This window comes from Python bivittatus, unplaced genomic scaffold (genome assembly GCF_059951505.1).
Source record: "Python bivittatus isolate LINGU-HERP-01145 unplaced genomic scaffold, Pbiv_v1 ctg000080_np1212, whole genome shotgun sequence".
In the NCBI taxonomy this organism is placed as follows: Eukaryota; Metazoa; Chordata; class Lepidosauria; order Squamata; family Pythonidae; genus Python; species Python bivittatus.
In genome coordinates this window covers 57,543,335-57,571,102 of record NW_028277035.1, presented here as the reverse complement: position 1 = coordinate 57,571,102, position 27,768 = coordinate 57,543,335, and the positions used below count along the sequence as shown (strand labels likewise).

General features: G+C 39.8%; 1 protein-coding gene across 1 annotated transcript in view; it reads left to right on the top strand.

Moving 5' to 3' along the window:
* The window catches only part of FGD3 (FYVE, RhoGEF and PH domain containing 3), a 109,134-nt gene that overhangs the window by 60,204 nt on the left and 21,162 nt on the right, over window positions 1-27,768 (top strand). Inside the window, exons 2-10 of the mRNA XM_088134177.1 lie at window positions 586-711; window positions 6,020-6,191; window positions 7,332-7,926; window positions 14,608-14,697; window positions 16,647-16,783; window positions 18,293-18,449; window positions 20,685-20,823; window positions 23,926-23,984; window positions 26,534-26,680. Of these exons, the coding sequence (XP_087990303.1) occupies window positions 586-711; window positions 6,020-6,191; window positions 7,332-7,926; window positions 14,608-14,697; window positions 16,647-16,783; window positions 18,293-18,449; window positions 20,685-20,823; window positions 23,926-23,984; window positions 26,534-26,680 (1,622 nt within the window). The remainder of the gene's footprint in view (window positions 1-585; window positions 712-6,019; window positions 6,192-7,331; window positions 7,927-14,607; window positions 14,698-16,646; window positions 16,784-18,292; window positions 18,450-20,684; window positions 20,824-23,925; window positions 23,985-26,533; window positions 26,681-27,768) is intronic.

Below are 27,768 nucleotides of genomic sequence, written 5' to 3'. Positions count from 1 at the left end.
AATATATTGTGTATAGAATGTGGAGAATAGCAAATGTAAAGGAATTTTTTCAGCCTGGGAATAAAAATGAAAGTTTCTAAAATATTGCAGAATAAAAACAGATGGACATTTTTGTGTTATCAAATAAATGATTAGCATCTTCCCCATTAAACCAAGACTCAAAAAGAGGAATAATGGCAATAGTAAGACCCCACCATACGGTACTCAATGATAAATGAGGGCCAAGGTTCACTTATCCAGTTTCCAAGATTCTATAACCTAACCCAATTTTCTGTTGCAATAAAGCAAACAGTAGGGCTGTGCAACACTCATGTAGCACAGGTCAACAATTCCTTAAAGAAATGGTGTATTTTCCTAGTATAATGCAGCTGCTGCCATGCAGTTCTGGGGAGAGACCATTTGGTTTAAGGAGTGACCATGCATGTGCTGAAATACCTTTTTCTATTCAAAACTGAAATGATGGACAACTTTAATTTATAGTCCTATCAATTATTATCACTCTTAATATCAGCTCACCTGTTGCCAGGTCTTTTCTTGCTTTTTATCAAAATAAAAAAAAATAAACAGTTCATTATTTTATTCTAGGTTGTTCTTCTGCTTTTCAAATCAACTGTCACATTAACTCAAGTACAGTGCTGGAAACATGTGGTGAGTTGCAACACAGTGGAAGGAAATCCCATTTGGCTACGAAATATCTGTCAAAACCCCAAGGTTTGTATCTGGGTCCTTCTTTATTAATGTGATTTTATGTGACTTTTACAAATACATACACTGAAAGAAGCATAGTTACAGTCACCCACCAGGCATTTTATGTAGTTACATGAGTAAGATAATATAGATTGACCAAATGAATGCAACTACAGCCCATTATAATATTATAATTACTGTATATAGGGGGGTTAGGTTTTGCTGGTGTTTTGTTTTGTTTTGGTCCTTTTAGGAAGTTGATTATGATTACTTTCCCCAGTGCCCTTTTCCTACTGTTAGCTTTAACTAATGTATGAGAAATTAATTCTGATCCATTAAAATCTGTAAATTGTAGGCATTTGCAAATGCACGTCAGCAGTACAGCCTCTGAACCTCAGATAATCGGTAAATAAAGTAGAATAAGTAATATGTTAGGCATTGAAATCCTGTCCTTATGTAAACTCATTTATTTAATTTATATTAGCATCCAGATACAAATGACCTGAAACAAATTTAAAAATGAAGATAAAAACATGTACCTCAAAACAAAACAAATAATAACCAAGGACTAGCATTTCTTTCAATAAAACATCTAAAAAAAATTCTCAGAGTGAGAATCACTTAATCCCTGGCCCAACACCAGCATGAACAGCTAGGTCTTCAGTACCTTTCGGAAGGCCAAAAGGATCAGGGCTGTCTGGATTTTGGAGGGTAAGTGGAGCCACAGGATAGGCATTACAACAGAGAAGACATGCTTTCTGGGTCCCACTGGATGGCATTGCTTGATAGAAGGAACCCAGAGCTTTGCCAGATCTGATATGGCAAGCAGAATTTATAGGAGACAGGAGGTCTGCAAATAACCCAGCCCTATTCCCTATGCCATGAAGGGCTTTATAGGTGACATCCAGCAACTTGAATTTAACTTGGAAGCCTCCTAGGAGCAGCTTGCAAACTAGTCGTGTACCCTGGGGATACCAAGACATGCCAATAACTACCCATGCTGCTGCATTCTGGACCAGTGGCAACTTCTGAATGGTCTTCAAGGGCGGACCCCTATAGAGCACATTACAATAATCCAAACAGGAGATGAATGTATTTATCCTTTCTGGAATCTGTTATATTGGAGGTTTAATTTTTGCCTTTTGGACATGGTGCTAACAATGAAAAATAGGAGTAACTTATTGTACGTAAATAACCTCTTTGAACTCTAGGGAGTGCAGACTGGGAAGCTGGTGCTAGCTGAGAACCTAATAGAAGTTTATTGTACTTGTAATAATACTGGAAAAAATTATTAATCCTGATTACTTGAGGAAGTGATTCAAAGGCTAATTAACCTAAGGAAGTAACTCAACTTACAGTAAAACCTCTATTTAATGGACCTTAACTTCAGATGCAGTGGACAAAATATGCTTATATACGTAGTCCTTGGTTAACGACCACTCATTCAGCAACTGTTCAAAGTTACAAAAGTGCTGAACAAGTAGTATTTACAACTGGTCTCAAAGTTCCAGCTGTCCCAGGACCTCCACGGTCACATGATCACAATCTGGGCACTTGGCAACCAGCTCACACTTATGACGGTTGCAGCATCCCACGGTCATGTGATCGCCATTTGCAAACTTCCCTGCTGGCTTCCCACAAGCAAAGTCAATGGGGAAGCTGGCAGGGAAGGTTGCAAGTCACTCTGGTAAGCAGCTTGCACTCCTGTGGCTTTTTGCCCCAAGGAGCCCAGCTATGGCATTCGCAGCACCCCCCACCCATGGTGGCCACCTGCACACCACCCACCCACCCAGCAGCAACCACCCTTGATGGCCACTCATACACCCTCATGCACTCCCCCCCACCCAGCAGCAGCCACCCTGGGCCCCACTGTGCTTGTCCTGGCCACTTGCATACCCTCCCCCACCTAGCAGCAGCCACTTACCTGCCCATAGGCCTGCTTGTGAGACTCCTGGGACTTGTGAGTTCCTGCCGGCTTCCCCATTGACTTTGCTTGTTGGAATCCAGGAGGAAGTTGCGAGGAGGTCCTTGCTTAATGACTTGCAATCATCGCTTAACAATGGCAACGGGGAGTGCTGGGATTGCTGATGCTAAGCAATGCAGTCATGTGACGTCACGCTTTATGACCACATCTCTTAGCGATAGAAATTCCAGTCCCAATTTCCATTGTAACCCAAGGACTACCCGTATATTACAAGTTGCTGAGAATGTCTAAAATACTGTTCCCGTTTTACACATGCATCAAATTCACATGTGTAAAATCCCATTTGTATCTGTTCTGTTTTAATGGATAGTCCACTAAACCAAGGTACACATTTCATTTCCTCCATAATCCCTCACTTAATAGGTATTACTGTAGAATAAGAATCCCCAAACATGTCTTCCCAAATTAAATTAAAATTAGCAAAATCTCAGGAGATTTTGGATTATTTCTTGGCATGGGGAAGTCAGCCATTGGGTGAGAAATGTCTTTAAATCTGTGCATCTCTATTTGGATGTAAACATGTTCTGCAAAATCATATTTAGATCAAAAAATTTTCAGAATTGTTTCAGTAAATGTCTTACAAAATTCAGCAAGAAAAACATGTTGCTGATGCTTTAGCAGCATGCATTTATGCAAGGAGACAAAGCAAGCTCTACACAGATTATATCCTGTCATTGTTTCTCTAAATACTTACCGTACTTTCATTCTAAGTTACTTTTTCCTTGTGGAACTATGAGTCCCTAGGAAATATCTCTGTATTCTGAGTAGAAAGATAGGACACGAGAATACTGTACATAACAATGTGTGAACAGTGTATCTTAATAATATACATTTAGGTTCCAATGAAACTTCTGTATCTGATCTAAAGGTCCAGCTCAGCTAGGCCTTGTGACCCCTCAGCCTGAAGGGTTTGGTTTTCAGCCCAAGCAACTTGTTTTATCAGTAAGGGACTTTGATGGGCTGACAACTTGCTTACTTTCTCCACTGCTGGGGATTCAACTGTTGATCCTTTTACAGTTTGGTTCTCATATTTAGGCTTGAACTCCGATTACCCAGTAAATGCTTCTTGCTTGAATTCATAAGTAACCTCTCTTGGATTTGGAACTCTGACTCAGAGAGACTCTGACAGTAATTCAGAGCTAACCTGCGCTGTCCCAGCTAACCTTCGCCGTCTTCTTGCTCCCACTACTGACCAAGCATGCCCGGCCTGGCTGTTCACGAGGCAGCTACTGGCCTTACAAGGCTTTCTTCCCCAGGTCGCATGCAGCAGTTTCCTTGTGAGACCTGGGGAAGATAGCCTCATGTGGCCAGCAAGCTGCCTCACGAAGGGCCAGGGTGGGCACACCTCATCACCAGCGGGAGCAAGAAGACTGTGAAGGTCAGCTAGGGTGGAAGAGTGCAGGGCAGTGAGGGTGGCTGGGACTGAGCTGGCTGGGGCTTAGCACCATGGGGCTGGGCTGGGGCTAGGCTTTGTGCTGCGGCTCGGGCTGCTTCTTGCAACTCCAGAGCCACGGCGTGCCAAGAAGCCCCTTTGCACTGTGGTGCTAGGCCGGGCTGGGGCTGAGCTTTGCTCTGCGGCTCTGGGGCTGCTTCTTGCAGCCCCAGAGCCATGGTGCACTAAGAAGCATGAAGCAGCCCGAGCCGCAGCCCAGCCCCACTCCAGCCCAGCAGCGTGGTGCAAAGGAGCTTCTTGGCATGAAAGGCCAGACTGGGCATGCTTTGTCAGCAGCAGGAGCAAGAAGACGGCAAAGGCCAGCTGAGGCGGCGGAGTGCAGGGTGATGAGGGCGGCTGGGCTGGGGCAGTTGCAGCTTCCTGGGGCAGCTGCGCCACGCTGCTAGGCCTGGCTGGGGCTGGGCTTCGCACTGCGAAGGGCTTCACACTGTGCTGTGGCCCAGGGGCTTCTCACAGTCCCAAAGCCATGGCACACCAAGAAGCCCAAACCACAGCGTGGGAAGCAGCCCCAGAGCCATGTGGTTCTGGGGCTGTTTGCCGCCCCACAAGGCAGGGTACAGGGCAGCCAAAAGGGCAGAGATGGGAGAGAGACAGGTGAGTAGGGCGAGTTGGAGGCAGTCCCTTACCTTACTGAGGCTCAAGGCTGGAATGGCTTCGATTGGGTGGGTAAAGACCCTGGTAGCATGTATGACAGATTAACTGAGAACTCCCCCCCTCCCCCCCAGGTATTTTTTCTTATATTCTTTCTTTGCTTTCTTACTAGTTTTTGTTTGGTTTTGTTTTTACTATTTTGAAATATTTTTTAATTCTAATGTCTTTTGTTCTTGCCCCCATTCTCTGTAAACATCTTCTCAATAGCTTTAAGTTCAGAATAAGTCTGCTGTTTTCTAAATTTAAATTGTGAATTCCTGTTTAGTTTACTTATGTTACTCTTGTGAAGTGAAATATACTTCGACAACATTACATAAAAACAGAATATGATTTTGTAGAATCTCTAACTTCTACAGCATACAGCATTCTAAACTTTTGAATGCTTAGCACTTTCCCCACTAAGCAGGTCAAACCTGAATGAAACACAGCAGCAGGTATCGCAGAGAGGAACAATTGGCATTAAGTCTCCTAAGTGACTTTTTCTGTATCTAGTTGAAGGATCAGTTAAAGTTGCTTTCAGCTGTATGGAACAATGAAAACACATGACCTTGTTGCTAGGGGTTACTGCTTGGAGGCTTGAAAAAATACTACTTACAGGGTGAGAATTTCACATCTTTTACTGTGCTTTGAAAAGACCAACACAGTGGGTCTGAAGTGCATTTGTGCTTCACTGTTCTCTTCTACCCCAAGAGCAAGCCACAGTACATGGCAAGTGCTTTTGTCAGAGTAATGTGTTCAGTACAGCAACAAAAGAGGAAGGACGTTTAGCATATTGTACTATAAAGAGATGGGGGAAGGGAAAAGGAGAAATAATGGGCTGTTTTAATTTGCCTTTTGGGGTTCCAAAAGAATGAGCATAAGAGGAAAAAAAAATCTTTGAAAGATTCCATGGCTTTAATGTAATCATATTCAAAGTGTTGGGTCACCACTTCTTCAAATGTTCAGCCCAGTGTTCAGAAGTATGCTAGAAGTTTTGCTAATTGCAATATCTGTGCACACTGTATATCCTGTTTAGCAACCAGGAAGTGGTCACACTTGTTCTGTCAGACTTTGAAAGATACTAACAACATGAACTGATACTACTTAGCTTAAAACCAATGTGCTTATACATGAAAATAACCTAATGTTACATGGCTTCAACGTTGAAAGGGAACAGTCTTTCCAATTTTTCTAGGAGCACTTAACTTTGTTCTTTATTAGTCTTAAAGATGGAAGAGACTTTACTTTTTATTTTGGATTTTTAGTACCTCCAAAACCTGTTCATCTTCAGCCTGCTGGACAGGAGAAGATTCCTCCAGCACCATCTAGGCCTTTGCCAGCTGATCCAAAGTCTGCAAGAATTCAAGTGCCTGAAGAAGAAACCACACATGCCTCAGCAGATATTAGCAGGCTCATTGAAAAATTTGAAGGGATAAGGTAAGAGTTTTTGATTAATTTTACCGTCAGAGTCTTTTCATTTAAAGAGTTTCTTAAGAAAAAACTACAGTGAAAGTAGTGTAGCTGAGACATATAGTCTGAAATACAGAACACGGTGTTAGTGATTTTATAATAATAGTGGCAGTTATTATAATACAGTTACTAAACTGGGCCCATTTTAAGTCTGGTGGGGAGATTGAAACCTACCTCATAATCGATGGAGGCTTTTTAAAAAAATTGTGGAACACTTGTTTTCATATAAGTAAAAGTGTCTGGCTTATCAGGTTTTTAATTTCTTAACATATAATGGGTTGACATATTGATGCACGCCCACCCAAGAATCCATGATAATAACTATACCGCTATATCCTAAAAAATTGTTCTTTGATCATGGATTAGGTTTCCTCGGATGATATGGTCAGATAATTTGTTTTGTTTTTTCCTGTAAAGAGCACTCATTTTAAAATCGGCAGACTTGTCAGAAAGCTGAAAACTCATGAATGTGTTTATATTATAAATGCCTAGGAAGCGTATTTTTATAATAGCATAATTTGTGGATGCTGGGGGTTTTTGAGGCTAAAAATACTTACATAGTCTAACAGCCCATAGTCATTATTTGAAGCTAATTCCACTGAATGCATTGATTTCCTCAATATAGTTCTCTTAAATTCTAAAAAGCCAAATTTGTGGCTTTTATTTGTTCCGTTTCTTATAAAAACTGAAATCTGTGAGTTTAAATATATTTGTTTGCACTGGTTCACTGTGAATATTCATGGCAGCTTATATGATTATCCATTCAGATATTCTGAAGAAATTATAGTGCTTCTTTGCTACATTAATTCAAGGAGAAGAATGAGGCTTAAAAAGACAAACAAATATATTTTGATGCTAAAGTAGAAATTAGACTATGTTAGTTTAACCAACTCACTGAAAATTGCTTTAGTAATGCTTTAGTAATAGACTGCTTTACCCAACCCAAAATTAGAAGTGGTCCTGGAAGTTTAAATCTCTGGGACTATAATCTGCAATAGATTAAAGATTAAATCAATTATTACTTCTTCACAGTCAATGAGTTCATGTTGAGGTCCTAAAATCTGTCATATGATATCAGTGACCCTGGAACTTTGTTTTCATTTGCAGGCAACCCACACATGTTGGTCAAAGAAATCAGTTTAATTTAGCTTTTAACATGGAACAAGAACCAGACTTTTCTGAACAGCCTTGCCCAATTGTCTATGATTTGGTAGCTCCCAGCACTTCAACAAATGAAGATAAAGAGCTGGATGAGAGCGGGCCTAATGTCTTGTGTAGCCCTGAAATGTCTAATACGGACCTAATGAAAATCAAAGAGCTAAACATAGATGACACCACAAACACTGAAGAGGCTACTAACGTGCCCGTCAGCAAGGAATCTGTGGCAATGCACAGCCATAAGGAGACATCCGTTGAGATGAATAGCAATGGCAAAATCCCTAACAGAGACAGCGGAATAGACAGCCCTTCTTGTAATGTAGCGGGAGAGACTTTTCCAAATGAGGAAGCTACAGAGCAGAAAAAAACAACAGTAACTGGGAATCTAGTTGAAATGGACAGGGACAAAAAACATGTCATATTTTCTGCTGGGGAACAGAAGAGAGACTCTGCTCAAGATGAAGACAGTGATATAGATGAGGGGAGTAGTGAAGAGCCAGATATGGCAGAGGTCTCAAAGCTGGAATGTATAGATGTTAACAAGGTAATTTTTTTAACTATTACATTGCTGTTACTATTGTTTGGAACTTTTACTTTCAGCACATTCTTCACAATGCATTATATGTAAAGTTGCATTATACTGACACACACAGGGTATGGATTTAGCCCAGTAGCTTCTTAATACTTGGCTACTTGCAAAGTTCATCTTTTTCTATGCAATAGCATAGTTCTGATACCATGCTACTGGCTTCTCTACTCTTTCTTTACTAATTTCAGCCAGTATTCTTTGTGGGGTCTGTGTATAAGTGGCTTTTAGAAATAAAGAAAATGTGTAAGTATTGTTGACCAGCACCCATGTAAGCAAACATACATATAAGTAGACTGTTTATAAAATACATTCTTGTTTATGTCCTGATAGGTAACAATGATCCATTTTAAAAATTAAGAAGTAAAGAAGACCTTAGCAAACTACTATTTTCTCTGCAGTCTAATCTTCCTTTCAAACCTAAATGATGGTAGCTTAGCATCCTTTTTATTATTTTTTCTAAATAGGTCCAACTTCCTCTCAACTGTTCAGGTTGTTGGTTCTGACTGGTGTTTTAGGTGTTCTAAAGCTGCCCAACAGGGTAAAAACGAAGTTGTTCAGAAATTGGGTGCAAGGAGACCTTGGCAACCATTAGAACATCCAGGCATGCAACAGTAAAGGCATGATTAGATGGAGAAAAATTATACCTGGAAAATGTTTACAAAATAGTCTAGTTAGCTGGCTGTGTTTACTGTCATTTTAATGTGAGGATTAATTTGGCCTTAAAGACATGAAACATTTTTCCATCAAAGAGATGGTATTACAACCAATTCATGGGCATTTGTTTAGGAACTGGGTATTTCTGTATTCATATCCATGAACAATATCTTTACACCAATCAGCTTATTAATATGACCCAAGTCAGAAGGCCTAGAAGCATTGATTTTGAAGTCACTGCAACCAAGGTAGTATAATAATGGTAATTAAGGCAAAACTTGGAAATGTATTCCAAACACTACAGACTTTGCAGTTCTACTGCATGAATAGAATAGTTTATAATATAAAGTTATGGTGAAAAATCCTTAATTTGCAGTTACAACATCAGTCATGTCTTTTTGGTAAAAGCTGAGATTGCATTTAAGCATTAACTGAATTATCCCTAAGAATGCATCACTATCTTTTGGATCAGATTTGCTTATAGATTTGTTGTTGTTATTTAACTATGCTCTCCTGGATATATGTGGCAATGCACATAAAATAACATTATGCTGATCCATTTTATTATTTCAGTTCATATGGCTGCCCATTTCAAATCCATGACACTGGGCAGCTAACAATAATTAAGACAGCATAAAAACACCAAACAATAAAAAAATAACAGCACACACATACTCTGCAGCTGAAGTAAAAGCCTCTAACACAAATCAGCATAGCCATTGCACGGGATCAGGCACACACTTGGATCCTCAAGCCTGGTGAAAAAACCCATGTCTTTAAAGCCTTTTTGCTAGGGGAATTCTGGGGGTTGGAGTTCACACATCTTAAAGTTGCTGAAATTGAGAAATACTGCTCTAGGGGAATTATTTTCTGAAGGGCAGCACCACAACAGGAAAGGCTCTCTTCCTGGGCCCCGCCAAATAGCATTCCCTAATAGATGGAACCCAGAGCATGCCCTTTCTGCTGGACCTAATGGGACTGGTAGATGTGATCAGGGAGAGGCAGGCCCTCAAACAACCCAGTCCTATGCGTGAAGCATTGGACTGCCTCTTCTCACAGCTGGATATCAGCTCATATTGTTTAGAATCTTCTCTGCTCTAGACAGGATTTTAGGGTTGCAGTGGAAGGAATAGGAGGAAATCTAACTCTTACCTCTAGTACTTTTATGTGGAAAAATTAACCCTTTGCCCACATGTTTTGTAAAGAACTTTGTTTGCTTCACCTAGGTTTACCCTCTGCTCAAAATCCACCTGACCCTAAAGCCACTTAGAGAGAACCTATAGAAATATGTTTGATTTCATAACTACTAGTTTTATATGGGATAGTTGTAATGTCCAGATGATTAGTTTGAGAACTAATTTTTGGCACTGGCCCAAAATCAAAAAGAGCCTGCTCTCACTAATATTTGACAACACCTCCAGAGGATCATTCACCATGTTCTTTATTCTTCTTGCTTCAGCTAGAAGTTGGTTTGATGCTAGAATAGGAATGGATGAATTAATCTGTTTCCGGTTCATGTCACTTTTGCAATTGTATATTGATTGATTAATTATGTGCCATCAAGTGATTGTTAACTCTTAGTGACCACATAGATTTTCTCCATGACTATTTGTCCCTAACCCGGTCTTTCAGGTCTTCCAACAGTGCACCCATCACCACTGTAATTCAGTCTATCTGCATTGCTGCTAGTCATCCTCTTCTCTTTCCTTCTACCTTTCCCAGCATTAGAGCCTTTTCCAGAGAGATAGGTCTTGGCATAATGTGTCCAAAGTAGGATAATTTGAGCCTGGTCATTTGTGGCTCAAGTGAGAACTCTGGGTTGATTTGTTCATTGATCCGTTGTTTGTTTTCTTGGATGTCCACGATATCCTCAGGAGTCCTCTCCAACATGCAGTTCTATAGCTGTAACTTTATTTCATCCTATTACTGTGAGAATGTGCATGTGTATATGTGTGTGTTTAAATGGGGTTCCAGAGAGAGCTGGGGGCTGTTCCTGCTGGTCTGCTGCAGGGCCCATCTGAAGCCTTGATTGCTGCCTGGAATAAAAGGGTGACTGAGGCTTTGGATCAGATCACGCCTATGCGACCTCTCCCCTCCCATGGATCCCATCACTCCCCGTGGTTTATGGAGGAGCTGAGGGAGATGAAGCAAGATAAGAGATGTCTAGAGCATTGCTGACGCTCATCTAAGGACAAATTCAACTGAACACAGGTTAGAGCTGCTATTAAGGCCTACCAAGTGGCAGTAGGGGGGCAAAGCGACAGCACTCCTCTACCCTTATTGCATCCTCAGATTGCCACCCCACAGCCCTGTTTTTGGTGATATGGGTCCTCTTGGGTACAGGGGGCCTGAACAACCTTTTGCAGGGTCATGCGGAAGAATTAGTTCAGCATCTGTCAGATAAAATTGCTCAGATTCGTTCGCAGTTGGACTCTGGCCTTGCTGCAGGTCTGTGGGAGATGCCTAGGGTGGAGTCTTGTCCAGTTATCTGGGAATGGTTTGAACCTGTTGGGCCTGATGAAGTGGACAGGGTTCTTAGGACTCTGAGCTCAGCCACCTGCTCTCTAGATCCATCCCCCCCCCCCTCGGCTTGTGAAAGCAGCCTGGGGGGTGTCATGTTGGTGGGTTCTGGCGATGGTGAATTCTTCTTTGAGTGAGGGGGTGTTCCTGCATTTCTAAAGGAGGCTTTGGTTCGCCCCCCTCCTCAAGAAGCCATCGCTGGACCCCACAATACTGGACAACTCGTCCAGTATCCAACCTCCCTTTTTGGGGGAAGGTGATTGAGAAGTTGGTTGCGCAGAAGCTTCAGAGGACCTTGGATGAAGTGGATTATCTGGATCCTTTTCAGTCAGGGTTCAGACCTGGGTATGGTACAGAAACAGCATTGGTTGCACTTTTGGATGATCTCTGGTGTGGACAGGATGGTGGTTGTGTGCCCATCCTTGCCTTACTTGACCTCTCTGTGGCTTTCAGTACCATCGACCATGGTATTCTTCTGGACCGACTCAGAGAATTGGGGCTGGGCAGCATGGTATTGTGCTGGTTCGTCTCCTTTCTCCAGGGTCGGTTCCAGTCAGTGGTGATTGGGGAGGAGAGATCCCACCCCTTCCCCTGCTATGTGGCGTGCTGCAGGGGTTGATGCTCTCACCTCTCCTACTTAACATCTACATGAGACCTCTGGGTGAGCTCATCCATCATCATGGGGTGAGGTATCATCGGTATTCCACAGTGACTTAAACGATGCTGTGGGTGTCCTGACTCGGTGTCTGGAGGATCTGGATGGGGAACAACAGGCTTCAACTGAACCCTGGCAAGACTGGATGCTTTGGGTTTTGAGCCCCTCTGGTTCTAGGATTTTACCATCTTTGGTACTAGATGGGGTTGCACTGCCCCACACAGACCCTGTGTGTAATCTGGGGGTCCTCCTGGACTCACGACTCCTGCTTGAAGATCAGGTGGCAGTCATGGCTAGGAGGGCCTTCCACAACTTCGTATTGTGTGCCAGTTGTGCCCATTCCTAGATTAGAGGGTCCTACTCATGGTTACTCATGCCCTGATCACCTCCTGGTTAGACTACTGCAATGCGCTCTGCATGGGGCTGCCCTTGAAGAGTATCCAGAAAGTGGTGCAAATTTCTGCTGGTGCAAAATGCAGCAGCACAAGCAGTTATGTGTGTTTCTAGTAGAACACACATTACACCTCTGCTTCATGAGTTGCATTGGTTACCAGTTTGTTTCCAGGTCCAATCCAAGGTGCTGGTGTTGACCATTAAAACCCTTCATGGCATGGGGCCAGGCTGTCTGAGGGACTGCCTCTCCTCAATTTCATCTGCCCATCCTACCAGATCCAGCAGAGAGGGCACGTTAAAGATTCCATCACCTAGGGAGATACATTTGGCAGGCGTTTTCTGCTGTGGTGCCTGCGCTGTGGAATCTTCTCCCCCCTGAGATGAGGCTTGTCTCGTCATTGTTGACCTTCTGGAGGTCCCTTAAGACTTGGTTGTGCCAGCAGACCTGGGGACTCCAGGGAATGGGGGAATTAGTGAGATGGCTCCCTTATTTTTAACTTTAACTGTATATATTTTTAATGTATTTTACTGTTTTTGGCTTTGTTGTACGCCACCCAGAGTCACCTGTGGTGAGATAGGCAGCTATATAAATTGATTAGATAGATAGATAGATAGATAGATAGATAGATAGATAGATAGATAGATAGATAGATAGATCCTATTTCATCCTATTACTGTGAGAATGTGTATGTGTATATGTGTGTGTTTAAATGGAAGCTCCAGACCTCAGAGGATACTTCCACAGAGGAAAGAGCAAAAAAAAAGCATCATTTTTTTGCTGGAGTTTATTAGAAAATATTCCTATAAATGCTGTCACTATACTTGGTGATTATATTTCCTGGTGTACTAAAGGGAGAGAAAACATTCTCTAAGAGGTTCAACCAGAAAAGAGTTAATCAAAATGATCTACTGTGGATGGTGAGCTAGAACACAAACTATAAGCAACTAGTCAGGAATGGGAAGGTTCTCCCTTTCTCAGGTGAACTTTTAAAAGGAGGAAGGGGGCAGCTCCATTTTGTCTTTGTTCTTTTGTCTTCTGTCACAGGAGGTGGCACCTCTCCTCAGCCTGCCTCTCTCCAGATAAAAAGCACATCCCAACTTGGAGAAAGGTTGGAGAATTCAGAAGTATATATAAGGATAAATATATAAATATCCATCAAAATAAATGCAGAGCTAGATGCAAGTTAGGATTCTTTAGAATTTAGATTATGGACTGATCTAATCGGTTTCTTTGTATCCTTAGTCCTATTTCATTCTACCTTTTGTTTGTGTGTTTCTTGATGTGTATTCATGCCTGGAATTATAGTTATGAATGAAAACCTGCAGGGTTTGTGAGACCTTCCTTTTCCTTTTCTCCCATTATTTTCAATTCTCAATTACCCCTTAAATTACCTAATCTACATTACAAACAATGGAATCTTCTTCTGGTATCAGCAGGCTCATTCTGACAGGGAATTCGGCCTACTATGTTTCCAGGTCACTCTCTCACTTACAGAAAGTCAAGAGCAGAGGAAGTTTTCTACTTTCCTCCTCCTGTGAACAGGTGTGGAGAAGAATTTTCTTTGTAAAGAGTGGAAGGTGTTGGCCACTGAAAAGACTCTCCAAGGATGGTGGGAGAAGAGTAGGGACCCCCACTTGAGGGAGCCAGAGTAGCCAACCCACAACGTACCTGTGTGTGCACATACTGTACACATTTGTATTAAGTTACACCTTGCTAATTTAAAACTCCCCTCATTGATTTTTTTTTTTATGAGAGTACAGTTGTACAGTTCTTAACAACTGTTTTAACACTAGTAGTGAAATAAGGCTGAAATAACTCAGGCTTCAGATATTTTCTCAGTGCATTTTGTGAAAGTGGAGATAAGCTGGTCTTTGCAAGAGATTTTGAGGAATGTATAATCATTAATGTTTCCCATGATGTCACTACTCTGGGAACTCATGCTGGACTTCATCACTGCCACTGTGCATTTACTAGAGTGTGAGTGTGTGCCAGAATAGAGATAATATCTTGTGATGAAACATTGACTGTCTTTGGTTAATCAGTCAGTAATAGGCCAATGGGACTGCATTTGGTTCAGGGAGGGAAATAAGTAATGAATTGGAGGAATTGATGTACTTGGAATTTGCTAACAGTGAATATAATATATACATTACATGGTTCTAAGGATTTCCACTGCGCTAATTTGATTTTGGAATAACAGTGAAATGTGCTCCCTTAATAATCATATGCATGATTATTACATATAATTGTATACCAGCTAATTGTGCACTTGATCAATACAACAGAAAATAAGAGTTTTTTCCCACAGGGGAACACTTCAACAATTGGAAGAAAACAGTACAAAAAGATTATTGATTTCCTTTGTACTTGGAATATTTATTTTAAATGGATTTTGCATTTTTCATTGTTGCAGTATTCAGAGCCACAAAAGCTGTTTAATATTGCAAATGAACTTCTTCATACAGAAGAAGCTTATGTTAAAAGGCTTCATCTTCTTGATCAGGTAAATTTATTTCAACCAAATTTTGCTTTTTTGAGATGTATTATTCCTCTGTATTTCCACTTATTCCAAATGTCAGATGCATTCAACTATTTTTGTGAGCATTTGCCTGGCCATTTTCCACTAGGGTGACCAGATCTAAGCTGCAGAAACCAAGATAACCACTGGCTGGCAGCAAAGAGTTAGGAATGGTTATATCTGCCATCTAGTGGTCACCTGGATGTTTGCAGCCCAGATCTAGTAATCTTGGTTTCTCATATTCTAGTTAAGACTAAACAAACCTGCCTGGTAACCTACTATTGTGTACATGGATCGCATCCCAAAGGTACTCTGCCTTCTGGCAGCCTATTGCTGTGTGCAGTACCCCACCTTAGATAAGTGCACCTTAATTTCCAAATGCTTTCTTGTCACTGGATAGACTGCTGCAACCCATAGGAATAGAATGAATGAGATTATACAAACTAAACCAACTGAACGTTTGTTTCTTTTCTGCCTCTGTATGATTCAAAGTTTCAGTTTCAGTAGAACTGCTACTAGAACCATAATCATTTGTCCTGTTCTGATGAAATGTATATTCTCTAATTCCACTGAGAGAGTGTCTTATCAACCTCAATACTCTCCATCTAATTTTCCCTATTATCTCACTGTACTGCCCTTTTACCATAATGAAAGAGATTGTGGTGATGGTAGGAACAGGGAGGACTTGCCAGATAAAGTAGGCATCATATGTTATTTCTACATGAATTACTTAATAATTGTAGAAAGTTAATAATTTCAAAGTTCTTTCCAGTTTTAATGGTGCATTATAGATAATCTCTTGTGAAATATCCCAGTGCTATCTCCTCTATTGGATGCTCCATTGCAGCATTTGGAATGGATCATTAAGGCAGTACTGTAGAATACAGTGCAGGAATCAAGCATTCTGTCCATCAGAATACTGTAGTTCCACACATGGGTGCTTATAATTCAGTCATTGCAGTGTTGTAATAATGTGGTATAGTGGTTAAGGTGTTAGATTTGGACCAGGGAGAATTTGAATGAATCTGCCCCAAGCATATTTTCAGTGAAAGCTTAGTTACATGTCAATTGTGAATCATATGCTCATAGATATCTGAATCCATTCTCCATCTGATGGGTTTCTTTAAAAGAGCCCCCATTTGCAAATAAATAAAACCTGTCTGCAAAATAGAAAGAGCATATAGTTAAATGTTTATTTATTTAAGTAGGTTTTGGGAAACTTTCAACGTTATTGTTGCTGTCACTAAATTACTGTGATAATACATGTGAAGATGTTTTTCCTGCTATAATAATACTAAGTATTGTTTAATATAAGAGATATAATATTTTGGTGAATACCAGTTTTCCTAGAATATCTTAAAATTTCTTAAAGAGCATATTTATCTATTTTTTCATTTTCAAAGAAGTGTAGCAACAAAATTGCTATTAGTTATTTTGAACAATTAACCTCTTCAGTAAAATTTAAAGGTGTCTGCTGTTCTTTAATTCACTGTGTAATATTCAGTATAGAAATGGGAAATATATATATATATAAACAGCTCCATATAGAAGATAATTTTTCAGTTATATGCATCTATTTTTTATGTAGCAACAATTTATTTAGAAAAGATATCTGAAAATATCTGTAAATTGCATTTGATTCAGCTTTGTAGTCTGAGGTTTCATTTTTGTTAAGCAAAGCTAAGAAGAAACAGACAATTAATCACTTCACATGCTGAGTGGCCTTGAAGTAAAGCAGGTGGGATTATATCTGCTTAAAAGGAGGCCTCTTAACAAACGTAGCATCTCTTGAATATATGATGGAAACATCCCTTAAAAAAAAGAGTCATCTTTCAAAATCCAGATACACTATATTAGTATAAGTCATATACTTTTGGAACTGATTTTGTGGGATTGTTGTGTTCTCTTTTTTGTTTGTCGGTTTGTTTGTGCAGGTTTTTTGCACTAAATTGTATGAATCGGGAATTCCACCTGATGTGGTAACAGGAATATTTTCAAATATTTCTTCCATCTATCGCTTCCATGAACAGTTTCTTCTTCCTGAACTCAAAACAAGGATTACAGATGAATGGTGGGTAAATGAAAAGTTAGAAGCAAATATTTCCATATTAAGAGCTTCCTCATAAGTAAAAATTTTTTTTTCCTGTAATACACTATTTGTATTTTTAACAGATTAGTAGAATATATTTACATATAATATATACTGTATATTTAAAGGCTCAACAAATTTCACATTTCTTTATTTGTACTATTAAAATAAAGGAAGACAAAAATATTCTCATAAGGCCTTTCAATAGTCTTGTACTGTTCCCCTAACTCTAAGAGTTACAGGTCAGAACTAGTGCAGAAGCATGGCCTTTCCCACTGTGTTCGGGGATAGTAACTGTTACATGCTTGTATTCTCACTGTGTTAACTGAACTTGTATCAGTGAAACCTACCTTTACACATTCTGTCATATGCAGAGCACTGACCAGAATGTAGAACTGGATCCATAAAGAGACAGTTGTGTGGATTCTACAGGAGTAATCAGCAGGAAGAATGTATTCATGCAGATAATCAGTTTAGTGATGTGTGATATCAGATGGCAAAAATTAAAATAGCTTATGCAATATAAGACCACATTTTGCTTTTCTTTTAAACTATAAACTGGATTGGCAGTTTGACGTTATATATGTGGATTACCGAAAAATTTATAATTCAGTTATCACAAGGCTTGTCTCCAAAGGCTTTTAATACAGTATAGATGTCATGGGATAAGAGGATGTATCCTCTAAAGGAGCTGTATCTGGTTAGAGGACAGGAGGAAGAAATGGATTTAAATTATTTTCACAGTGAAGAGGTAGAAACAATGGGTATGTCTCAGTACTTTTAATTGCTATTTAAGTGGTCCATAAAGGATTTGACTAATAGCTATAACTAAAATGAAGTTAAATGCCCAGAATTTTAATTTATTGGGGTGGTTTTCAAATAGTGCATAAATAAATAAATTTTGCTAGTGACATCAGGATTTTCAGAATGATGAAATCTAGATAAACTGTAAAGATGCTGAAGCCCTGCTATTTAATAGTAATGGACTCTCTAGTTAGTGTTTGTTTATGAAAAAGGATAATTCAAAATACACTTTTACCAAACTTTCAGTATTTCCAAGTGGTCCATAAATGGACATACACTTTCACAATACAAATTGCTTTCAATATTGAGGTTAATTTCCTATAATATACTACAGAAACATGTAGAATTAGTTTTATGCAAATACAGGTGAATAGATATCAACTATCTGTCCTTGACAGAAATATAGACATTTAGCGATTCTCCTTTTTTTCTTCTTATGCATCCTCCAAAAATTTGTCCAGGACTCCTGAGAAAAGTGCTGGGAAGTGGAGGGAGACAATCAAAAGTTGTATGCATTTCTGGCAGTAGGATCCCACTGCTGGATGAAAAACTTTGACTGAATGGAAGAAGTCCTTCCATTTGCAGACAAGGAACCTGAATCAAACCCAGGATATATGCCTATAATTCTTGACTAATTAAAGCTTTATATACTGTATCTACCTCTTTAAATGTGTGCATTTTTTTTAGGGATACAAATCCAAGATTGGGAGACATCTTTCAAAAGCTTGCTCCATTTCTGAAGATGTATGGAGAATATGTAAAGAATTTTGACAGAGCAATGGATATGGTAAACACGTGGATGCAGAGATCATCTCCTTTTAAAGATGTCATTCAAAACATACAGGTATATTTCAAAGTTGTCATTTGGAATGTAAAGTTATCTTTATTCACTCATTTACTTTATTATATACCAACATATTTTTATATTGTCTTTAATCCTAACTACAGAGTATAAAACAAAATAATGGCTTTTGTCATTTATGATGTTTAAACTGAAATTAGAGTATTAATCAGAGGGTCTTCTCTCTATCTGACATACTTTCCTACTTTTTCCTACCTTTTCCCTTTATTTCTGGTGATTTGCCATGTGAAAGCAGTTCTGTGTAATGTTTACTTTATTTTACCTACAATATTTGCCACCATCTTCATATGAATAATACTGAGGTCAGTAACACTTAGTAATGTATGGCTGTGAGTGCTGGACCATAAAGAAGGCTGAGCACTGAAGAATTGATGCCTTTGAACTGTGGTGCTGGAGAAGACTCTTAAGAGTCCCTTGGACTGCTAGGAGGTCAAACCAGTCAATCTTAAAGGAAATCAACCCTGACTGCTCATTGGAAGGATTGATAATGAAGCTCAAGCTCAGATACTTTGGTCACCTAATGCAAAGAGACGACTCTTTGGAAAAGACCATGATGCTGGAAAGACTGAAGGCAAAAGGAGAAGAGGACGGCAGAGGATGAGATGGTTAGATAGCATCACTGAAGCAGTGAACATGAAATTGAGCCAACTCAAGGAGGCAGTGAAGGACAGGAAGGCCTGGCGCAATATGGTTCATGGGGTCACGAAGAGTCGGACACGACTTAATGACTGAACAACAATAGTAACACTTTGCATGATTTTGTGGAATGTCACAGAAAAAAAAAAAGCCAAAATCTCAAGAGCTGCTGATGCAGAAACACATGGATCTTGTGAAATTTGCTTTCTTATTAAATTTGCTTTCTTATTAAGATATTTTTAAAATGGATAGTCAATGGAATCTATCAAGTGATGTTGCAGATGCCAGTTCTGGGGAATATGAATGAATACATATGAATACTGTACATATATACATAGAGAGAGAGAGCTGAAAGATGTTATTGGAATACATTGGTCTACTTTGAATATCTCTCATTAAGATGATCTATATCCTTTTCAGTCTGGTTTCTGACCAGAATGTAGTACTGAGGCAGCACTGGTGATACTTGCTGATGATCTTGGGCAGAGCCGGGATGGGAGTAGTGCAATTGTCTTGGTTCTCCTTTATCTCTTAGTGTTTTTCAATACCGTCAATCATATCCTTCTGGAGTAAGTATGGGGATTTGAAGTGAAAAGTGTGGTGATTAAGTGGTTCTCCTCTTGTTTCTGTAGTGGGAACCAATTGGGGTTGGCCGGGGCTGGGTGGGGGGAAGAGATTAAGCCAGAGAGCCTTTTCATGCTTTGGCCACCTCACATTTGGACTATTCCAACATGCTCTAAATTCATTCAAGACGACGCAAAAGTTGTAGTTGGTCGAGTATGCAGCAGGACAGGCAGTTATGGGTATGCCACAGTATATGCATGAAACGCCTCTGCTTAGTGAGCTGCTGCACTGGTTACGAGTGAGTTTCTAGATACAATTCAACCTTCTGCCGATAAAGTCCTTCATAGCATAGGGCTCAGTTACCTGAGGGACTATCTTCCTTCTCTGGTTTCTGCCCAGTCTGTATGTTCCAGCAGAGTCAGCATGCACTGGGTCCCATCTATGAAACAGAATCACCTGATGGGACCCAGGAAGCAGGCTTTCTCTGTCATGGCACCTATCCTCTGGAACAACATTCTCCCAGAGAACTGTTTGACCTCCACCCTGCCCTTATTTAAACGAGCCCTTAAAATCTGCCCCCTTCCCCAGGCCTTGGGCTAGAGTAAGTGAAGGATCCCTTCAGGGATGATTGACTTGTTGATTTCTGTTGGTTCTTTTCTGGATGTTCCTTTTTGGATTATTTGTACTTCATTATTTTATACTGCTTAAATTGCACTCTACCCAGAGTCATGGTGGAATCGAATAGCCTATAAATTTAATAAATAAATAATCACAACAAATTCTGCTTATTCAAAGTAGCATCTGTGTATTCATTCATTCATTCATTCATTCATTCATTCATTCATTCATTCATTCATTCATTCATTCAGTTTGGAGGCTGCCTAACTCAGGGTAGGTCCCAACAATAGAATAATGTAAAAACATAAAAAATAACTAGATCATTCAATAGCTGAAGTATCTGACCACGGCTTTTTTCCTTTCAGTAAGCCAGAGCAATACATCTTTTTTGCATTTCAGAAACAAGAAATATGTGGAAACCTGACATTGCAACATCATATGCTAGAACCTGTTCAGAGAATTCCGCGCTATGAGCTTCTTCTGAAGGATTATCTTAAAAAACTTCCTGGGGAATCACCAGATAGGAAAGATGCTGAAAGTAAGTACAGTTTTCACCCAAGTTATTGGAAACAAGTTGCCGCTTAGTAAAGATACAGTGGTACCTCGGGATACGAACTTAATCTGTTCCATGACTCTGGGCGTATCCCGAGTTGGTCGTAACCCGACGCAAATTTCCCCATAGGGTTCAATGTAAATTCGGTTAATCCGTTCCGCCCTCTGAATCTGGTCGCACCCTGAAGGTTCAATGTAATTACCGTTAATCCATTCTGGCGTCCGCGGACCACGCGTCAGGGGCAGGAAAATGGCCGGGCGCCATGCAGCGCAGTGGGAAAACGGCCGGGTGCGGCGCGGTGGGAAAACGGCCGGGCGCGGCGGGAAAACGGCCGGGCGCAGTGCGGCGGAAAAACAGCCGGGCGCGGCGCAGCGGGAAAATGGCTGGGTGCAGCGCGGCGGGAAAACGGCCAGGCACAGTGCGGCGGGAAAACGGCCGGGTGCGGCGCGGTGTGGCGGGAAAACGGCCGGGCGCGGTGCGGCGGAAAAACGGCCGGGCGCAGCGCGGTGTGGCAGTAAAACGGCCGGGCGCGGCGCGGCAGGAAAACGGCCGCGGACCACGTGTCAGGGGCAGGAAAATGGCCGTGGACCACGTGTCGGGCGGGAAAATGGCCACGGACCACGTGTCAGGGCGGAAAAATGGCCATACCCCGAGGCGGAGTTTGCACATCGAGGTAAATTTTTGCGGCCGGAGCTGGTCATAACCCGAAAAGTTCGTTAGTAGAGGCGTTCTTATCCCGAGGTACCACTGTCCATTTCATGAGTGAATGATGACTATTCATAAAGTACCTCAAATGTACTGAAACTTTAATAATTAAAACTTGCTCTCATTGTTACAATTTGACCACACACACAAACTCAGTATGGATTACCTTGGACTATATACCCATAAAACCAAGAATTCAAAACCTTTAATTTGTTACATACAGCATGTAGCATATATCTAGTACAGCACAGAAGTCTGTTTCTGTCACTATATTCCTTTGTGCTTATAGCCTAGAGTACCAATTAGTTGGGTTGGGTTATTGGCAAATAATATTTCCTGATATTTTAACAGCTGAAGAAGTAAAATGCTCAGGTATCCAACTTAGGTGAAAGAAGGAAAAATTCCTGCTGGGGTGGAATTATTTATTTTTTACTTTTTATTTATTATTTTTATTTTTTATTTATTTTATTTATTATTAAATTTGTATGCCGCCCATCTCCCCCCAACGGGTGACTCTGGGCGGCTCACAGTTAAAATCAAAAACCCCATCAACAATTAAAAATACCCCATAAATAATTAAAATAAATTAATCCATTAAAAATCAAGTATAAAAAACAAACCCTGTACATTATGCATTTCCACAGACACAGAGAAGTAAATTTGTGGAGTAAACTGAGATCTGAGATGATGCTTTCAGAGATAGTTAATCTAAGGTTTGGTGAACCGAAACGTAAAATGATTGGAGAGTAAGTTCAGAATAGGTAAAACTATATGAGGGATCAACTAGAATTGGAATATAATCTTACATGAGTCATAGGTTTCTAGGCTGAGACTTGAACAGGATTGTTATATATTTAAAAAATCACACAGAAGACTTTGCCAGTTACTGTGAGGAAGTGGGGATGAATTCTATCTGTTCAGACGCATTGATTGCCCACAGCCTTGGCTGCAGGCCCATGTTATGTTATTGGTATCTTATTTGCAGAGATGACTCCACATGACAGCCTAGCTAACTTTGCTTTATCTTAAAAAATTAAACAGGGTCAGACCTGGCTAGTATTTGAATGGGAGGTCACCTGGAAACATCAGGGTTATAGACTAGCCCAGTGTTTCTCAACCTTGGCAGCTTGAAGATATGTAGACTTCAACTCCCAGAAGTCAGATGCGTGGGGAATTCTGGGAGATGAAATTCACACATCTTCAAGTTGCCAAGGTTGAGAAACACTGGGCTAGACTAAGAAGTAAAAAAAAAAAAAAAAAGTCCTGGAAGAAGACAATTGCAAATCATTTCTATATTGATGCCAATAAAACTAGTGGGTATATCCATAAAATCACCATGAGTTTAGTTCTATTTAAAGGAGACATTACTTTAGAAGGAGAAGGTAGCCCTTCTACCGTGTTTGATGTTTGATTTCATAACTTATATTTCCAGAAGCTCAAGATGGTATATAGCACTCTCTAAATTTTCACCACAGCATGCTGTGTGGTATGATGGGCTGACTGAGAGTGACTGGACCAGTCAGCTAGTGAGGAATTATATCCAAGGGGAGAACTAAACCTGGAGTCCGCTGGTCCTACTCCAACATCCTGTCTGCTATACCACACTGACCCTATATATAATGGACCCAGGTCTCCATGATACGATACCACCTATTAAATCTGGGCAATTTCCTATAGGTTACTAAAATAACTGAAACAACAGCTCACATAGAAAAGGAGACTTCTAATGCCTTCTGCTTATCAAAGAAAAGATTCATATATGTGCACAGACTGCTAAATCATGATTCAGGGTCACCCAGTAAGCTCAACTGAAGTGTCTGGTTGTACACTCAACCGTAAAAGTTACCTTTTATTAAATAGAAGTAAACCCAGCTAAATAACCCATGGGTCAAACCGGACTTTTTAAGGAACTGACTAATTTCTTTTAAGTCACATTTTCTGTTTCAGGATGTAGGATTATGTGCAATAGAGCTCAGTAAGTTAGCGTCAGTGAAGTATGCTTTTTGGTTTTTTTAGTGGCCTAAGGTTGGGAGCATGAAGTTGGGTTTGCATATTGAACAGTACATATTAATCCCAATTGCCAGTTAAGAGACAAATGTATACCATGCTGTCCTGCCTCCACAATTTACTGTTTTTTGAGATTTGAGTATATACAGTTTTCTTTTGCTTGATAATAGTGCACACTGTGTTACTGATCTACTGTTTTGCTAACACTGGAAGACTTACATTCACATTAACCCTAAAAGGCATAGACATGCGGAGAGAAGTGAGTTTGCTAGCTTGCAATTTTGGAGTCAGATTGTACCTACTAGGGAAATAAAAACTGAACTATTAACCAGTAACAATCTTCAGAATGTGTAATTGCTACTGTCTATATTGTAGAATCGCTGGAGCTCATTTCTACTGCAGCCAATCATTCAAATGCAGCCATCCGAAAGATGGTGAGTAGAAACGATGTAACACGAATGTCATCTGAGCCATTAACTGAGATGCTTGCTTGAAACGCGTTTTTTTTCCACTAGTGCTTAATAATGATTTTCACACCCATTGAAATTTTGTAATATTTATCAGACTAAAATATAAATAATGTATTTTTATATGTAATATCTGTGTGCTTTGTGGGACTCATTTTCTCACTACTCATTATAAATTATTCATGTGGTTACTCCCAAATATTTCTTTTGCTATCAGGTCTCCTTTCCATATTTTCTAATAAGCAAGCAAGGTTTTTCCAGGCCCACCTTTGCCTGGCTCAGCCTATCCCAACCTTCTTTGCAGTGGCTGGCTAGCCAGCTCTTCTACTTCACCTCTGCAAATCCCTGGCTCTTCCTTCTTCCTCTTCCCCATGGCCTCTCCTTCTCTTCTTCCTTGTCCTCCCCACTACCTTCAAATACTGGCCAGGCTGTTGAATTTTGCTTTGCTATGTGATAGTATCCTTGACAGGCTGGGTAGGATTCTGAAAGGGAAAGGAAGGAGAAAGAGGAGGACAAAGGTAGCAATGTGAGAGGTGTGGTGCTGACATTTGGAGGACTGAAGGAGGGAGGCAGCAGGAGGAGGGATATTGGTGGCAACTCTACTTTGCATCTACTCTTGCCTAATCGTAGGGTAGTCATTAGCATTTGCATGATGTGCTAAGCCCCCATGCTGTGGCTTATGCCCTATTTTATGAGGTCTTAAGATCCCACTGAGGAACAAAAATTATACTGGATATTAAATGTTTGGTTGCATCTGGGAGCTCGTTTTCATAGTGACAAGTGAAGATACCCCTGTGATTTGCTCCCTTTAACTGTACTGATGCTTCTTCAAATGCATGTTCATGACTGAAGATCTTATTAGCTATGAAAAATATAATAGCAGCCAACTGGAATCTACTATTGATATAACAGATGGATAGATTCCAGATGGTACATGTATGAGCAGACAGTTTTTCAGTGAGTACAATATATCCCCAAATATGTTCTGCTGTCCAGCCATATACAAGTTTGATGAGATGACTGTCATGCATGGTCCAGAGCCTTGGCAAAGGGCCTTGTGAAATTGGAATAGGCTGCCAAGGAAGAAGCTCAGGAAGTCGTGAATTCAGGTTGTTCTGAAGGGCAAGTGGCTGGCTACACTGACCTTGTGTTCAGATTCAGAAGAATAGCATGCCTTCTGTAGGCAATATAGAGTAGCTTTTTTGCCAACTCAGCTATCTAATGATACTGTATAGAAGGGATTACTGTCAAGAGGGAAACCTGCCAAATATTGTGCACTGGTTTTATCTAAGAAAATTAATCAAATGGCTTAGTTTTCCCAGGTGCTAATGCTCATGAGGTTATCACAGAAGTTGAGTCAATGTTGAACTGTGGGCTTAGATTAGGTTTTTGTAGAAAATCACAATAAGAATATTTTTAAAGATTACCTGCAGGGTTACATTTATCAAAAATAACTCAAAATCAAACCTACAGTATAAGACTGAAATGTTAATACTGAGAAGAACTTAAGACAATTGTACCTTTATATTTGTAATTATTAAATACAGATTCTGTCTGTCTGTGTTTTATGCAAGATATTCTGCTTTCTGTTGACAGTATATATAAATAAAGTATAATGATAGTATAAATTAACTTGTTTAATTTCATGTTGCTTCTTATTAAATTTAGCTTGCAGACTTGCATTAGTTCTCAATCTTCCTCACAATGCTTCGCTATTTAAGAATAAAAATAGTGTATTAAAACCATTTTCTCAGTTGAAGGATTCTCAGATTATCATTTCAGTGCCATATGTTATTTATTTAATTTATTTGAGGCTTGTTCCTATTGCTTGGTACACAGGCAGATTTTGGAATAACTCTAAATGTTAGTCGTGCAGAAAGCCACTAAAGCAGAATTGTGTTAAGCTGGTGTTCATAGGTTTATTTTATGTTGCTACAAGGTAAATAGAAATTGGCTGAGAAGTCAGGTTCAAGTTGATGGTTATTAATACTGTGCCAGAATTGTCATCTGTAGCTGCAAAAGAAGATAAAATGAAAAAAAGAGAGATAGAGAAAGAGAAAGGTATTGAGAACCAAAGAATCCATAAAAAATCACAAAGGTAGATAGCAGAGATTATTCTTATTCACTATATAAAGTGGCTGAGATATCTTTTATCTCTCTTTATTGAATGTAAAAAATGTCCTATGTCCCTATATTACCGCAAGCATTTTACTACTGCAACAGGGCATACGGGTTTAATTCTGGACTTCCTAGGTGACTGGGTGCCATTAAAAGAAAGTGTGTGTGTAAAGAAGCCCCCACTGCTATGATTGTGTCTGAAGTTTTCCTATCATTAGAAAAGCTACTCTGATTACCTATTTAATACAGAGTCTAAAATTAAGAAGAAGAAGAAGAATTATTTAATACCTAACATTGTATTTCTTTATTAGGTGTTAGAATTATCTTCTCTTATAGAGTGTTTATAATAAATTAACAAAGACTAGTTGGCAGAATTGGTATTTCTTTTGTTCTTGTAGGAAAAGATGCACAAGTTGTTAGAAGTGTATGAACGCCTTGGTGGAGAAGAGGATATTGTTAATCCTGCCAATGAATTGATTAAAGAGGGTCATATTCAAAAACTGTCAGCAAAGAATGGCACAGCACAGGATAGGTATTTATTTTTGGTGAGTCACTTGGTTTCTGTGGTATAAAATCTTTTAACTCTGCCTACACAAGCTCCTTTGACTAGGTTAGTCAATCCTTGGGAAATCTGCCCATACTCAGCAAACTATATCAGTGGCTTTTATTTCTGTCCCTCTTTCTGCCCCTCTTAGATGGTTTTCATTCTTTCATGATCAGTCTACTTGGTGTTATCAGTATTCAGATAGTATTCCAAACTTCCTAGGAACAGTAGATGTTGGGTTTTTTCCTTTTGTCTTTGTGAGTGTTGTGTGTGTGTGTGTGTGTGTGTGAGAGAGAGAGAGAGAGAGAGAGAGAATGAGAATGAGAATGAGAATGAGAATGAATTGTTGGGGTTTTGTCAGTGTATTTGTGAAGGTTCATTGGATGGGTCCCTGTGTATACGTGGTTCCTTATGTGTTTGACTGTGAATACTGCTACTAGAGAGAATCCGGAGAGAACAAGCAATGTTATTTAGCAAATGTTGTTTAGCCTTAGAAGCTGTGCCTTTTTAGCTGTGCTTACCTTACCTTTGGTCAGTTGGTGAGAATCTTGGTAAGGTGACAAAAACATACCAGGAATAAGCTAAAATTCTGAGTTCAGACATAATGTTAAACCATGGATAAAACAAGATGTAATTTGTAAACAACTTCAATTCATGCTGTTAAGTTTTGAGTTTATTGCCATAATATAAACTGTGGTTTGGGGTCTGATGTGTTCAGACAGTTCACAGACCAAATCAGTCCTTGTACAACTTTAGCACAAAACAGGCTGTAGTTTCTCTATGTTAGGAACCCTACAAATAATCTCCAAGGCTTTCCCTGTTTTTATATCTAAAAACTCTCTTGTGTAATTTTAGTATTGTTGTATACAATACAGCAGTATACCTTATTGTCCCTGAATCCTGTATGGTGAGGTTATATATGTGTTCACAAAAACATATAACTTAAATTTGGATGTATTAAATACAATAAAGAGGATATTTAAATAGGAGACATCAGTGAGAGATAAGGAAGTGTAACTGAGCAATTCTGGAGTTTGCTATCCTGTACTATCTAAATATATCAAGCTTCCAATATGGCTAAGATGGAAC